Source organism: Acinonyx jubatus, chromosome C1, assembly GCF_027475565.1.
Source record: "Acinonyx jubatus isolate Ajub_Pintada_27869175 chromosome C1, VMU_Ajub_asm_v1.0, whole genome shotgun sequence".
Taxonomy (NCBI): Eukaryota; Metazoa; Chordata; class Mammalia; order Carnivora; family Felidae; genus Acinonyx; species Acinonyx jubatus.
Genome location: NC_069381.1, coordinates 204792811 through 204809441, shown reverse-complemented (window position 1 = coordinate 204809441; position 16631 = coordinate 204792811). Strand labels below are relative to the sequence as shown.

General features: G+C 40.5%; 1 protein-coding gene and 1 long non-coding RNA gene across 13 annotated transcripts in view; one reads left to right on the top strand and one right to left on the bottom strand.

Annotated features, from left to right (window-relative positions):
- LOC113596337 (uncharacterized) overlaps positions 1-7196 on the bottom strand; it is a 28896-nt gene extending 21700 nt beyond the window's left edge. Inside the window, exons 1-2 of the long non-coding RNA XR_003417085.2 lie at positions 6393-7196; positions 5044-5203 (exon numbers count right to left, since the gene is read on the bottom strand). This is a non-coding gene — a long non-coding RNA (uncharacterized LOC113596337). The remainder of the gene's footprint in view (positions 1-5043; positions 5204-6392) is intronic.
- DOCK10 (dedicator of cytokinesis 10) overlaps positions 1-16631 on the top strand; it is a 268554-nt gene that overhangs the window by 91474 nt on the left and 160449 nt on the right. For 2 of the 12 annotated variants that reach the window (XM_053215867.1, XM_027049206.2), the window contains exon 1: positions 6285-6980. The exons of 6 other annotated variants lie outside the window; for them this stretch is intronic. In XM_053215867.1, the coding sequence (XP_053071842.1) occupies positions 6756-6980 (225 nt within the window). In that variant the 5' untranslated portion in view covers positions 6285-6755. Of the gene's footprint in view, positions 1-6264; positions 6981-16631 lie in introns of those variants that run through there. 4 more of the 12 variants (XM_053215872.1, XM_053215866.1, XM_027049139.2 and 1 more) reach the window with 4 other exon arrangements.

The window sequence follows — 16631 nt, the reverse complement described above, 5'->3', positions numbered from 1 at the left end:
CTCACCTAAACCTTCTTCTCAGTACATTCATGATGTTAAACTTATTTGTAAAAGATTAAGCACAGGGGCAGCTGGGTGGCTCCGTCGGTTAAACATCCAGCTTCAACTTGGGTCATGATCTCACGGTTCCTGAGTTTGAACCCGGCATTGGACTCTGTGCTAACAGCACAGAGCCTACTTGGGATTCTGTCTTTCCTTCTCTCTCTCTGCCCCTCCCCCTGCTTGCCTGCTCTCTCTCTCTCTCTCTCTCTCCCTCTCTCTCTCTCTCTCTCTCTTTCTCACAAAAATAAATAAATAAACTTTAAAAAACAGAAGATTAAGCACAAAAACCAAGCTGTACTCCAAAATAAGACTGTGTGGGAGACAGTTTTCCAAAGATGTTTTCCCAGGACTCTAAAGAGACCATGAGCCAGAGAATGCAGGCAGCCTCCAGACACTGACAATGACCCCTGGCTGACAGCAAGGAAATGGGGACCTCAGTCCTGCAACTGCAAGGAACTGAATTCTATCAATAACCTGAATGAGCCTGGAACCAGATTCTTCTCTAGCAGCTCCAGAAAAGAACACAGCCCTGCTGACATTTCGATTTCAACCTTGTGAGACTCCAAGCAGAGAATCACATTGTACCATATTGCACCCAGATTTCAGACCCGCAGCAACTATGAGATAAATAAATGTGTGTCGATTTAAGCCACCAAACGTATGCTACGCTGTTACAGCGACAATAGAAAACTAATACAGATGAACAGATCTGTTTCTCAAATCTCTGATGTCGTGGCATTCAAATTCCTGTTTCTTCTAAAGTATGGTTAATGTTTCCCATCTTAACTAACTTCTGAATATCCAGACTCTCATGTATTGAAAATTGCAAACTTACTCTCTTTGGGCACCATGGAGCCAGACTTTTGTGCACGTATCTATACAAGAATTTGTGTGTTCGTGTATTTTGTGTGTATATGTATATGCATATGTAGGTGTCTCTGTACATAAATACAACCTGTGTAGACCTGATAAATACTAACCGAACTCAGTAAATGCTTATATATGCAGACATATAGGAATTATGTGTGTGTATATAAAATATAGTTTTTTGCTCAAGGCCAGGTACTACTATGTATTACTTCACAACAAACTTATAAGCTGTATACTCACAGCTCCACTGAATATATAAAAAACAGGCAGACAGAGGTCAAGTAACTTGCCGGAAGTTATCTGATCGATGGCTGAAGAGTATTCAAATATAGATCTGTCTGGATCCAAGACTGAAAGGTCTTTATTTTTCATCTTGCTTTTCTTTCACACTGAATCTCTTTGGACATTCTAGGTCCTACATCCCCCTCTGCCCAGATGCCCTGTACACCTTCCCTGAACTCCTTACCCCGTGCACCTGGGTGCACTACCCTGGCAGTTTTACCCCTTTATCTCTGTGTCTTCTCAACTTTCTAAATTGCCTTCCATCTACCATATGCAAAAGAACTTCAAGGCTGTGTTCTCAAGTCTGTGGTCCAAAATTTGATTTACTTTTAGACTTCTCAATTTTAATTCTTCTGATGACTTGCAGCTTCACATCTCCCACACCGACTCTTTTGTGAGTTCCAGGCACACATACAGCAATGGTGCTGGACATGTCTGCTTTCCTATCTTCTTGACCAAAACTCCAATATGTCTACATCAGCATTAGTAGGAAAAGAAGTCCTCTCTCCTTAGTACCCTATGCCCCACAGTCATCCATCTTGATCGCAAACTCAGAAACCTGCTAGCGTCTTCAAACCTCCCTTCTGGTTGAGAGCACGGGCTCTGGAGCTGGATTGCTTTGGTTGAAATCCCATCCACGCTACTTATTTCCTTTGGACTTTGGACCAATCGCTTACCTTCTCAGGACCCAAAGAGCTTCCTCTGTAAAAGCGGGGTGATGATAACAGTAATAATAATACCTAGCTCACAGGGTCACTGCATGGTTTGAAAAGGTACTATAAACTTAGATCAGCACCCAGCACCCAGTACTTGCTCAGTAAGTTTCACCTACCATTCATTTTCCATTTAATTGCCACATCTTCGTTTATGATTTATGTTTCTGTTGCCCAGTTTTCTACCCTCCACCATTCTGTGTGATCATCTGGATTAATAAAACTGCTACCAAATGAATCTTCCAAAGGCCTTATTTTCATTGTAATGCAGAAATCCTTCAGTGGTTTCCCATGGCTTTCTGGATACAACGGGAACTTCCTGATCTTGGCATTCAAAGCTTTCCATGAACTGGCCCCTTGCCTCTCTTTTCAGTTGTTCCTACCTCTCTTCTCCCACTGAACCTTGGCTGCAGACAGGATGGACTTCCTACTTTTTTCTTGAACACACTGTTTAGGCCTGCTTGATAGCATTTGTAATAAGTAGTCGTTACGCTTACTGTGTACGACACAATATGTTGACCCTGTTAAGTGTCACATCATTTATCCCCACCAAAACTCTTGGAGGTAGTTACTGGGCTGTCCCTAGTATATGAGGGACGAGATGAGAAAACTGAGCCCTGGAGAGAGTGAGTGGACTGTCTGAAGAAGTGTCTATAGTGAGGCATCTGCGAACGTGGGATTTGAATCCAAGTTGATTCCAGATCCCGTGATTGTAACCATTCTGTCTTATGCTTTCTTTATGCTACATTCCTCTTTCCTGGGGGATCCTTTACCCTTCTCCCACCTATCAACCAAAGTCTTCCTTAGGTTCTACCTTCACTATAAAGCTTTCCTAGATTCCTTCAAACTCTAGCGAACTCCTTGGTCAGGTTCAAGCTTCTTCGGGCTAGGAAGGGCCTGTTGTATTTCTCATGAAGCTGGCAGTTCCTTGAGTGTAATACTTAATAAATTCTGATTATGAATTGGTACCAGATTGCTTTACTGATGAGCTTGACAGTGAGTCCTGGTGGTTGAGCCAACTAACCTCTGACTTCCCTTTATTCCTGTTTTTGCCCTAGGTAGCCTTTTTTTTTTCACCCAACACATATCTGAACCAGTGGAAGTCCCCAGTGGTGCCATCCTGTGGGACACCCCACTCCGTGCTACTGGATTTCCCCCTCCTTTGCAGTCACCCCAAGTTATGTCTATCTGACAACTTCATATGTGGCCCGGCAACGCCTCCTTCTGCCAGTACATAAGGGAGCTGCAATGAACAGCTAAGCAAGAGGAGAAATGAGTCATTCTCCTTTTGCAGAAGTTGAGGAGTGGGGGGGACTCCAGGATAAAGAACTGTGGCGCCTGAAGAGGAATAGAGGAAAGACTGGATGCAAATATTGGAAAGAGGAAGTCACACAAGAGTTGCTCAATATTATTAAATGCTTCATTACAAGACAACATTCCTACCTTCTAAAATCATGTGTTAGGGATATAGGCTACCATGGGTAAGAGGGTCCATGGATGGACTTCCAAGATTTGTGACCTCCAGCCATGCATGCACCTTTCCTTTTTTTAATTTATTTTTTTTAGTTTATTTATTTTTTGAAAGAGTGAGAAAGGGAGAGCAAGGGAAGGGCAGAAATAGTAGGAGAGAGAGAATCCCATGCAAGCTCCAAACTGTCAGCATAGAGCCCAGTGTGGGGCTCGAACTCATGAACAATGAGATCATGACCCGCGTTGAAATCCAGAGTTGGATGCTTAATTGACTGAGCCACCCAGACACCCCCATGCATGCACATTTTCTGAGTACTTACATCTTTCTGTGAGTGAGTCTCTAGTTTTTATTAGTTTCTCAAACGGGTCCATAAAAAAAAAAAGGGTGGTAAAATACTATTTTCAGATCTTAAAATAGAAACATAATCTTACCCCAGGAAATCAGGTGACCCAGAGGTGGACTCTGATAATGTCGTATAAAGAAAAAAGTAAAAAAAAAAAAAAAAAAAAAAAGTTAAATCTGAAAATTCTCCGTGTGCTATGATATGCCTGCTCATCTAACAGTTGCTGAAGAGTTACGTAGATGGTATAATGTGTTTAGAGCTAACGACATACAGTGAAATTGCTAAATATTCAGTGACCACAGATCAAAAGGGCTTCTGCTACATGGAATCTTTGTTTGCCTACTTAAGCCAGTTTTAAAGTAATGATACAGTTTACTTCCCCATTTTTTATTTTTATCGTCTCTTACTATGTTTCTCATAGTTCTTTAAGGAAGCTTCCTCAGTGCCCACACTTGGACAAGGAAGGATCGGCATCTCTCTTTCTCTATCAGTTTGCTTCACGACAAGGTTGAGATAAATGAGTTGCTCAAGTCCGAGGTATATGTATGTGCTTCACCTAAGTCCGGTTATTACTGGAGCAAAAGGAGTGGCCTGTGTCAGTAAAAAAGCAACTGCGATAAAGAGGAAGGCTCATTAAATAAGCAGATGGCTTCTATTTAGGCCATTGGTGTTTGGACGAGCCGGTCAAGTGAGAGTTTTCCTGAAGATCACCACCTTCGCTACAGAATCTAGAACCATGTTTGCAAAAGGGGCTTCTCAGGGTCAGATGAGAATGTCTTATTCCAGTGTCTCTGTGCCCAAAACAAACAAACAAACAAAAAGGTGGGGGGCAGAAAGCCACAGTTTTAAGTTGATGGTTACAGAGTCTTTTCTGGGACCACTCACTTCTGGGTGGCCTCATGCAAGGCAGCCGTCCCACACCTGGACTCTTAAACATGTTGAGCACTAGAGAGAGAAGACAAGGCTCTGGAAACAAAAGCCTCGAGAACAACCACAGTGCATTTGCTCGTCGTCTCCCGCTGCCCCAACACTCCCCCTTTCTGTCTGTGGTTGAATCCTACTTCCAGCTAGGGCAGGAGCAAAAGGTATCAGTGAGTCAGCAGCCTTGTTATTTTTCTTTCTTAAAGTTCAAAACTCTCAGAATACTGGGAACCCTTTGCAAAGAAATTGTTCTCCCGGTTAAGTGTCGTATCTGTATCCGCAGTGCATGTCTTATTGGACTCTGCACAGATGTGCCCTTGACAAATGCCTTTGGAACTGACCCTGTCTGTTATAAAAGCAGGCATAATGACTCTTCATAATGCTTCTCCCTCAGGACTCACCGCCTGGGAAGGTTGGCAGGGCTTGCTTCTGTCTTGGTGGTCATGGAGATCAGACCTCAGTGGAAATATTCCTTCGACCATCTTTATAACCCACATAATGTCTCACGGGCAAGCAGTGGTTTCATCAGACTGGTGGGCATCACTGGAGAGTAGGCTCATCCTGCAGTGAAGAAACAAAATCTTTTCAGATCCCATCTTTCAAGTGTCTAATCAATTAATTCCTAGTCCCATGGCCTTCAAATGTTTCTTACCTCATGCACCTAGTAGACAAAATTTGCCTACACTCCCATAGTCTCTGCGTATATATACGAATTCTGTTGTTCTTATCAATAGCTAGTATTTCAAGACACAATATACATGTGGGACAAGGTTCATTGTTAGGCATAATAAATGTGAGGCCCTCATTTATTCTTTCATTAAACTTAAGAGTTTCATACTGAGAAACTTCTGGATGCCGAGCTTTGTTGTCATCACTGAAGATACGGTGAATGAAAACAGACAAGGGGCTCAGTTAAGCGTGCGACCTCGTCTCAGGTCATGATCTCACGGCTCCTGAGTTGGAGCCCCGCGTCGGGCTCTGTGCCAACAGCTCAGAGCCTGGAGCCTCCTTTGGATTCTGTGTCTCCCTCTCTCTCTGCCCCTCCCCAACCTGTGCTCTGTGTGTGTGTGTGTGTGTGTGTATGTTATTTATTTCTAAAAAATAAACATTTACAAAAGAAAACAGACAAAATTTCCACTCTCATGGAGCATAGAGTCGAGTGCAGGAAGAGAAATCATAAGCAAAATAAATAAGTACAATGTATGGTAGTGTCACAGGCTAGCAAGTGTCATGGAGAAGAATAAAACAGGAAGGAGAATTCAGGTGCTTTTGAAGGGAGAGTTGCATTTTAAATAACCCAGAGAAAATACAGATTAGGGAATTAACTATTTAACAGTTTGTAACCATCTGACTGAGAATCAAGGTATCCTCGTCAATGTCTATCACCTTACATAGCAGTCAAGTACAGTTTCTTTTTTTTTTTTTTTAATTTTATTTTAACCTTTAATTCATTTTGAGAGACAGAGAGAGACAGAGTGCAACTGAGGGTGGGGCAGAGAGAGAGGGAGACACAGAATCTGAAGCAGGCTCCAGGCTCTGAGCTGTCAGCACAGACCCCGATGGGGGCGTCGAACTCACAGACGGTGAGATCATGACTTGTGCCGAAGTCAGGCACTTAACCGATTGAGCCACCCAGGCGCCCCTCAAGTACAGTTTCTTTATTTAGATAACCAATATCAGTAGAATTCTAAGTTCTCCTTGTGTCCTAAAGTGATCATCTTGGAAGACCACTAACTTAATCTACACTTACCTGCGCAACTGCTTGAAACAGACTTCTCAGATCCTAGGTATATTAGGACAGTTTACCTTTGGGATCTAGCCAGGATGATGAAGTTCGGTGGCTGTTTAGGTGGCAGACGTGGAGGCCTACAGTCAATCAGCTCTTTGATCCAATCTTGATTTGGTTCCACAGTTGATTTTTACATCTTATGGTTTGTTTGGGTATGAGCAATTCTCTTAAATGTCCAAAGCCATTTTTATGTTATTGTCTTACTTTAGACAAGGTGATTAGAGAGAATATACGCACAAAAGCTTACTTAACTCAACAGCTGGTAGTTACAGGAAGCGGTAACTTGGTTTTCTTTTCCTTTCTGTTGAGTTCTGTTAGTGTAGCATGAGCATTTCCCGTTTTACCAGAGAAGGAGGATTTGTTCGGCCTGGTGAAGCTTCAGAAGGAAGGTGTTTAACGAAATTGGTATTGTTAAATATTTCACGACTCGAGGAACAGGATACAATGAGCTTCCGAGGAAAGGTCTTTAAACGGGAGGCCAGTGAATTTCGGAAGAAGAGACGAACGGTGAGGAGAATAAATCAAGAAGAAATCCACAGATTTACCTCTGTAGGTATCCACATGTCAATGTTTGTTTTTCATCTTTTCTTCAATACTTAAGAAAGAGAGATCGGTCCTGGGGTGGTGTTCTAACATAGGCTGTGGGCAAGGTCCCAGACAGAACAGAATATTCTCTTTGGCTCATGAATATCCTCTTTTACTTACATCATTATTTTTTAATTACTTGTATCATTGTTTTAAAACATATGGAGAGAGGATTGAAATAGCTAAACAATTACTAGAATATTTTCATTTTTAAGGAAAAGCCTACAATGATCTCCATTAAGACTTTAACCAATGACTTGTGTGGAATTGTGGGTTTTTTTTTAAATTGCTGCTCTATTTTGATCACATATCACTCATTTGTTTTAAAATCCTGAGAACAGTCCAAATTATGAAAGAAAGTATAAATAAATATTTGATTAAATGAGCCAAGTAAGAAAGTAAAAAAAAAATACTAATAGGTTTCAAGGGTTAAAACAGTTGGGTTTGTTTATGGCTAAAAATGTTTCTGCCTGATTATTGTTTGCAAAGAAAATGAGTGCTCTGGAAATGTGTACTTATTATGGAATTCTAGATTTCTATCTGTAAGAGCTACCACTGTTGAATGTCAGAGCCTGTTGCTGGAGTGCATCTGTGACCCACATGGAACACGGAAGGCCCACTTTGTATGATAAATGGCCACGGCACATGACCAGGCAGCTCTTTTTACAGAATGTTCTTTTACAAAGTAGTTCAGGGTTTGCTTGCTTTCTTCAGGGTAAGGGTTCTCAACCTCGCCACTATTGCCTTCTTGGATCCGAGATTTCTTTCTTGTTCCAGGCTTCCCTGGGCGTTGTGAGATGATAGTTAACGACATCCCTATTCTCTACCCACTGGTTGCAAACACTCCTCAATTGTGACAATCAAAAATGTGTCCAGACATTGTCAGATATCCCCTTGGGCAAGGAGGGTGATCGTCCTGGTTGAGAACCCCTGCTCTAGGGGTAAAAATCTTTTTTGTTCATATCATCGTCTTTAATCTAGAAACAGAGCAGCTTTAAAAAACATTACATAGGTGATGATGTAACGATTATTTATGAATAGTCATTTAGTGCATATGAATAATCAAATTAATAGTCACTTAACCCTTGATAGGCCCAAATCAGGTGCCAAATATGTCTCCAGTAATAGTGGTTCTCTTTATATTTACCATCTATTTGGTAGTCATTTAACATGAATAGCATTTATCAGAGGTCTGGCTCATAGCATTTGCGACGTGTTGTTGTTCGATCGGTTTCTGTCTCTGTGTCTCTGTAGTGCATGTCTCCCGTTGAGAAACACGGGCAAATGAGCCTTTCCACCTTGTTCCCATACCTCTCTACCCAGTGTTTCATAAGTGGAATGTGCAGAGTCCTGAACCCAACCTCTGGGTCACCATGGGGCCCCCGAGGGTCCCCAGCTGTGTCTTGTCTACTGGCCCCCCAGTAAACATCATCGGTTTTTTACTTTTAGCCTGTGAAAGAGGATAAGTGTTTGAAAAGCTTGTTTGGTTTGGGATTCGTTTAACCTTTAGAACAGTCCAAAAACTATCCTTTCCCAGTTGCCTTTCGCTCGGTGGAATTCAGAAGTTCCGTGGACGATGCCACTGTGCGGGTGACTTCCTGTGACCGCTAGGAGATGACATACTGGAGAAGAACATGTCTATCTCATGCAGACCACCCATACAGCTTGGCAACACGACAGTCCCCAGGGTCTTACCATATAATGAAGCTAATCACTCTAGGAATTATCTTAATTGAATTTGAAGGCATTGCTACTAAGCACTATGGGAAAAGCAGCCTATAAGGACAGAGTTCTCCCACAGCGGTTAGTAGCTGTGCATTCACATTTAATTAAGATCATTCATACAGTGATTAGCTTTCTTCGGTGGAAGGCACTGGGGACTTCCTGCTAGCTACCACCACCAGCCTTGGTCTTCCTGAGATAGGCTATCTCCTTTTGCAGAGTGTCTCTTCTGTCCACTGGGGTGTTTCTCAATCCACCCTGAAGTCTCATTCCCAGATGTGGTTTTTATTTTTGGAAAAAAGAATCCAAAGAAGTGAAGCACGTGATTAGACGGGGGGTCATTCTGTCCGACCATCTCACCTACTCTCCGTAGGACCTTGAGTAGATTACAGAAATTACTCTGAACCTTAGTTTACTCTGCCCCAAGATGTTCGTCACAATACCTGTCTATCGTAAGATTGCTTATTGGATTTCAGTTTGACCATGTGCCTCCTGAACGTGATGTGAACACCGTAAAAAGTGGGGAGTAACCGCGTCACGTCTGTCGTATTAAGAAAACCAAGTAAAGTACTTCCATTTCCAAGGGCAAGGGAAGAGGGATTATAATCGTAGTGAGAATGCCTTTTCAGTGACTGTGTATTGAAGCCACTGGACTATATAGGTGACTCCTTCCTCCTGGGAGCCTTGCACAAAGATGAAAGGTGACAGAGTCACTCAGTAGACAAGATGGGCATTCAGGGGTCCCAGATCACTCTATGCGTTGGTGGACCCTGCCTTAGAAACGTCTTGTGTTTTTTTTTTCCCCACCCGTGCACTAATGCACACAAAGCCACATTGGACTTTCCACAGCATGATTATCTAAGCTTTCTAAAAGCTAAACCAGTATTTCTAGACAAGCTTCAGAGACAGTTTTGATAGGTGATAAGGAAGAAGCAATTCAAGTGACAAAAGGCCCAACACGTGAAGACATGGCCTGAGGTTATCTCAGAGAATTAAAAAAAAAAAAAAACTTCCTTTTGAATTTTTTGGATATACTCATATTGTAGTGAAAGGAGAAATAATGACTGCTCTGGATAATTGTGATAGGTTATCTGTTTTTATAATGGTCATGTAGATTTCGAATGCCACAAACCTTTTCCTGCTCTAAGGCAGATTTAGAAATGGTTTCATTTCGCAGTAATCTAGAATACTTCACCAGAACACTGTGACTTCCTAAAACGCGTACAACCCAGACTTGGTACTCTCAGGACACAGACCGACAGTTGTGTTTATTTTGTTTTCTTCAGATGCTGTTTGAAGCTGTTTATCTAACTCTGTTGGAATTTTTAATTGTTTTGGAAGTTTCCCTCATTAATCCTGTTTTCAAGTGAACTGACTAAGACATGGCGTCACCTATTTGAATCCACTTGTCACAGACAATATACTGTATGAGAGCAACTGCATTATGAGAGAAGTTCAAGGAAAATGAAACCTCTTTGTTAGATTGTCAAGTAGAACTACTTCTGTTGATTTTTCTAGTGTGCATGGTACTCTGTAGATGTTTTTTTAAACTGGCTTTCTATTTTTATTTATTTATTTTTTTAACCAAATCATTCAGTGTGATCTCTGGTACATCGGAAGTCAATAAAAAGATCACTTCCTCCCTAAATCGCATGTCCTAATTTGGAAAGATTAAATACACGATTAAGTTGAATTAGTATATCAATCATCTGCACAGTCAGGAAAAAAAAATGAAAAATCCATTTAAATAAATGTGTGTTGTTATTTTTAAGTTATTACTGGTTTGTGGGTCATGAATCGACAGGATTTGAGACTATTTGGAGAACTTTGGATACACATGAAAATCCTTGCTCTCCTCTTTCATAATAGCCTATTAGCACTTCAATAGAAAATTGAAAACTGTTGGGGCACCTGGGTGGCTCAGTCGGTTAAGCGTCTGACTTCAGCTCAGGTCATGATCATGATCTTGTGGTTCATGAGTTCTAGCCCTGCTTTGGGCTCTGTGTTGACAGCTCAGAGCTTGGAGCCTGTTTCGGATTCTGTCTCCCTCTCTCTGCTCCTCCCCTGCTCATGTTTCTCTCTCTCTCTCTCTCTCTCTCTCTGTCTCTCTCTGTCTCTCTCTCTCTCTCAAAAATAAACAAATATTTAAAAAATTGAAAGCTGTAGAAAGATAATCTAATCTGAACATCTTTAACATATCTCTCACATACATCATTTTTATATAATGTATTGCGCTATATATATAGTCTTTTAAGTGCATTTTTAATCTATTTTTCCATGTTTATGTGAACAGTCTTTCTCCCTGGTCATCTGTACCTCCTTCTTACTGCTACTCCTTGTTCCATACAGACATTCACAATTACCTGTTTGAGCTATTTCATAATGAGCCAATTAGCTGAAAGGAAGCACAGGCAAGGGTCCCAGGATTATGCGCGAGGGTAACAAACAATGAAACAGGACTGAAGCCGGGTTCAAACAATGGAAAGTACGGCTAAGAGCTATAAACGGACGGTTGAAGAAAGCAAAACCCTGGAGTAATGGGTGGGGGGATCTGAATTCAATCCGGGCCATGGAAATAGAGAAGTGTAAATTGAAATGTGATTTAACCCAACAGTCTAGGCAGGGGACTCTGAGTGTGGCTGTAGCAGCAGGGTGTATGTAGCCAGGTAGCTGCAGAGAAGATGCTTCCAAAATGGACTCAGGAAAGGTACCTTCCACTTAAGCAAGAATGAGCTTAGTTTCCTCAAGACTGACTGTCAAGAGAAGGGGAAGAGACAAAGTAGAGAAGAACTGTCAACCTGGCAGAGTCAATTCCATGATGACACCCTTTATTACCTCTGAGCTGGAGGTGGACCATTTGTCCGGGAGGGAGTAGGGCACAATGGGCAGAAAGTAGCACCATGATCCCAACAGATCTTTTTATTCCCCAGATGGTGGTTGTGGCCCAAAACTTTTGGAATCTGGAGATTCTCTCAATTAGTGGCAATTTCCATTGGATCTGTGACACAAACGTTAGCTAGCATTCTCTATACACTGCCTTACTATCCCTTTCATTTCCTATTCTCCATCCTCCTTACCCTCTTATAAATATTTTTCTGTCCTCTTCCCTAAGGTGCTCAGTGACTTCACCTTGTCGCAGCTCACAAAGGGAGCAGGAATCATACTCAAGACTATAGCTGTATTTCAGCAGCCTCCCTCCGAGAGAGGGGGAGCAGAGGGGGAAGCTATTGTGTTTCCTCTTCCTGCAGCACTGTGACTGGTGGCGTAGAGAGAACCATAGGTTTTCACACTGAGCTGGGTTGCAATTCCAGTTCATCAGTCAGCCCTCAGAATCCAAGTTTATGCATCTGTACAAAAAAGCAGTGATGATCTCTTCTAGGCTTTATAGGCATGTTCAGTGAGAGAAAGTGTTAAATACTTTCACGGACCCGGGTGATAGGGCATATGACCCTAGCGAGGCCCATTCAGCACTTCCCTCTAGAACTCTGAATCTTGAGTGGAGAGATGCCAGGATCCCACACGACTGACCTTCAGTTCCAAACATTGAGACTCACCAAGACTGTTCCTAATAGGGGTGGGGCGAGAAGTCCACAGAGGGAAATAAAATGCTAGTACAAAAAAGAAATCAGGGCAGGTGTCGTCTGGGCCAAAAAACAACAAATGCCCACTAGGCATATTCAATCTCAAGTAGCCAAAAGGAAGAAAAGAAATAAAAGAAGGAGCTGACTGTCATTATTGGAGAGATCTATTGAAAATATAAGATGCATGTTGTTGACAAAACCATTTACATTCGTGTATGTGTGTGTGGCATGTATGTGTTTATGTATATGTGCACACACACACACACACACACACACACCCCTCGTACTCAAGCCAAAAGTTCATTTGTGTGGCTGTTAACGTTCTAGAATAGTGTCAGAGTTTAAGCCAGCAGAAGCCTTCATGACAGATTTCACGTGAATTAATCTAAAATTCCCAGCAGTTGGCTCTAAGGCATTAATTTCTCTGGTATCAGGCAGACTTGTAATTGGGTTGTGATGTATTTTTAATCATATTTATTATCTTTCAAGTGTTTCTAGAAAACTAAATGAGACATGTAATTAAATTTGATTTAGATCTTTTTGGATCTTTTCTACTTCTTTACAAGCCCCCGTGTTAGATGGAGAAGCAAACACTCTTATTTTTTTATTATCATTTGTTATACAAAGCTGTGTGAATTTTGATGTGCTGCTAAGAGGTATATGTGGTCAAATTTCCTTAAAAAGAAAATAAGCCTGTAAAGGTCTGGTTTCAGTTTGAAAGTACACCTTAAATCATAGTTCCTATAAATCTCATTTGTGTCCTCGGTTTTCCTAATAACATTAAGAGTTAACAAAATGGAATATTCTGATTTTTCGAACTGTAATGTTTCTGTTGAATATGATGACTTACCTTCCTTTATATTTGCAAAGGACTTTATAATTTACCAACTTTAACCTGCTTCATTTCACTACAATGGACCGAGACATTTAAAGAGTTACTACTGGTTGATTTCTTCTGAGATCTGTGTCCGTTTTTGTTACCAAGGGAACCATTTCCAAATTCAGCTTAATCTGAGCTTGCCCAGCTGTACAATTCTTAACTTTGATTTAGCTAGTGTTTTTCCATTCTCATGAAACTGTGTACTTCAAGGCAGAGCGAAGGTTAAAGGGTCAGCATAAGATGGCTTATTCCTTACTTAATCATTTCCTTTTTGGTAAGAAAAGCTAGTCTTGTTTTCTGAAGCTCAAACATTTGAGAGGTTGTCCAGTGAAACTCCCTTTGATGAAAGGCTGAATTAAATCTGTCACACGACCACAGGCTGACAGCTGTGGCCATGGATACAGCTGTATGGGTTCTTTCCAATTCTGTCATTTATTTTAAACACAAATAGTGTGGAAGTTGGTTCCATTCCAATTGTACGAAGGCCAAAGGGTCCTGGATTAAGTTAAGGTCTAAAGAATCCATGTGTCATTTGTATTTTTATTTCCTCTAAGAAATTTAATCAGTTATCTGGATAATGCTTAAATTAGTTAACAGCTGTGTTGCTTCTAATTTGTCTTGGAGATCTTGAGATTGGAATTCTTTTTAGGGTTTCTTTAAAAACCCTGTGGATCCTCAATGTCAGTTATTTGTTTGTCTGTATGCCAAGATGTGAAGAGGATGTTTAAATAATTGGCATCTCATGCCTACTATATTGGTCCTGAAGTAAATATCAATTTTTATTTGTTTGTTTTCCTGGATCATTAGCCAAAATGAATGGTTTTGTAAGGTGAAGAAGACACTCAGCTATCAATTAATTCTGGTATGAATATTCAAATTAGAATAAATGTTCAGATATCTGGCAAGGACAAGGCTGATTGGGGAAGATTAAGAAAGTCCCAACTAGCATCACGGAGGGCAAGTGTGTCACAGAAAGATTATAAAGGTTCTCCAAGGTAGGGGGAAAATCTTTTTTTCATAATAATGTTTCCTGGAAAGATCAGATTTTTCTGAAAAGGAGAACCACGGGAAACTAGTTCAGATCAACAAACTAGAGTGACCTCAACGGTGAGTAGCGAGTCTTGGCTCCCTAATTACACTTGAAATTTAGAACACAAATCTGTGACCTCCCAAAAAGAAGGATCCTAAATCCCATTAACCACTTTCCCTGATTAGGTCTTAGCGATCTTGTTTACTTCCAGTACTGATAAACTTGACCTGCATGAATGTAGGTGAGACCTACAGAAAGACATCCTATATCTCCAACTTGATTGTCTCTAGGTATGAGTTTAATACTAAACTAATCTTAAATTTAATCTTTTTTTTTTAATTCAGAAGTATAAATACATAAAAATGTTTCCTAGGCTGTTTCTCAAGGTAGAATTTCAGGCAGAATTTCATAGTCACTTTCATTTGCTGACGTACTTGATTAGGTAGATTTCCTTCCTTTTTTCTTTGCAGGGTACAGCAGCCTGACTTGATTCAGGCAATTCACAGTGTAGATGCTGCCCTTTTTAAAAAAGATGTCAGTGTTTTCCTTATGTTATTAGTTCTTTTGCTTCCACAGAATAGCTAGCTATTAAGTTTTTTTTTTTAAGGAAATTTAGATAATAAATACAGAAGCATGTACCATAGTTTCGGGGTACATGAGGAATTTAGTGTAATGGATTTAATTGATTGGTTGCATTGACTTGGTTTTGGTATATGCTTTTGGGTAAAACGTGTAGGGTAATTTCAGTGCTTTTCAAAGACAGATCTATATTTGTCTGGCATTCGGTCGTTCGCTTAATACCCTCTCATACTTCATGTCCTTGATCCTTTTAATAACACTGCTGTAAGCAGGAAGTCGCCCTTTGACTCCTTTAAATCAGCCTCACTCAGTCTCAACGTAAGTACCTTGTCCCAGTTACACAGCTGGTAGAAAAAAGCCTGTGGCCCTCCAACTACAGATTCTGACTTCTCATCATTTGCCATAACGACCAATGCACAGAGGTGTTTAAGGAACTTAGCAGATGTCTGTGGTTCCCTCCAGAGCTCAAAATACTTTTCATTAATACATTGCTAATTGTTCTCCTTTTTTGCTGACGGTAGATTCTAGGACCACATACATAATCTGTAAGTATTTTCCCCAGTCCTCTTTCCCCAGTGTTTTATATGTCTTTTTTTTTTTAGTCACTTGAGGCTGTTACTGGTTGAACCTCCATGCAAAGTTCCTGCTACGATTTTTGAGGTTTTCTCTCTGGTATGTCTTCAAAGGGTAAACAGTTTTAAAATCAAACAATTCCCCAGTGTTTCCATGAAGGCATGGTAGCTTTGAAAGACCAAGTTCATTTTTTCACCATGATGAAAGCAGTACACGTTCATTGTAGAAAATTTGGAAAATGTGAGAAATCAAAATAGCAAATACCTAAATCTCATAACCCATCCCAATATAGTAACTGATCATATATAGATCTGTATCTCTAATCTGCTTTCTTTAAATTTTTAGATCTTATGCAGATTAAAATTTTTTAGATCTTATGCAGATTAAAATGAAGTTTAAATTTAATTCTTCTCTACTCCTGAAACCAATACTGCTCTGTATGTTAACTACCTAGAATTGAAACAAAAATTAAAAAGAAAAAAAGAAACAGGCAGAATTCCATGAAAAATAAAATGAATGAGGGAAACAAAATTTAAGATTGTATCTTCAAAGCACTTAGAATAGACCATTTAAGCACTTTTGAAAAAAAAATAATAAAATAAACGATAATTAATACATTTAAATTCTGGTGTGCAATATTTATTCTCATTTTTATTTAACAATAATACATAAGCGATTTTGCTTGTTATTACAGACTTCCAAATCTCAGTTGAAATGAGCATGTTTTGTTTCCTAGAATGGATGTGCCATAATTTCATTATAACTCCTTATCCTCAATGATTTACTGTTTCCCATTTTTAGCTGGCCTTGTCCTTCAGGCCTTACTATCCCTTAGAGGTCTAAATATTTTGGATTCAAACTTTCGTATTGTAATATGCATGCGTCTTGAACAATCGTCTCTCCTTTTGCAGCAAATCTCGCCATCTTGGACATCTTGATCACGGACCCCACCTTCCTATTCCCCACCCCCCCCCCACCCCCGGCAAAAGCCAATCATATGCAAAACATTGTTACTATCCTTACTAAAGGATTGAAGAGTTACAAGGAGGAAACCGTGGCAGATATTGCACAATCATTCATTAGCGTGTTTTAACCCACATCCTATTTCCAGTGTCCTTCCCCAAGCCCATTAGAGCAGTAAGCCTCTCTCCACTGCACACAAGTCTGAAAAATATCAATCGCTGTTTCTGAGCAGCAGCTCCAGTGTCTTCACTTTGGGGATATAGCCTCCATCATCCTGCCTTCCTTTC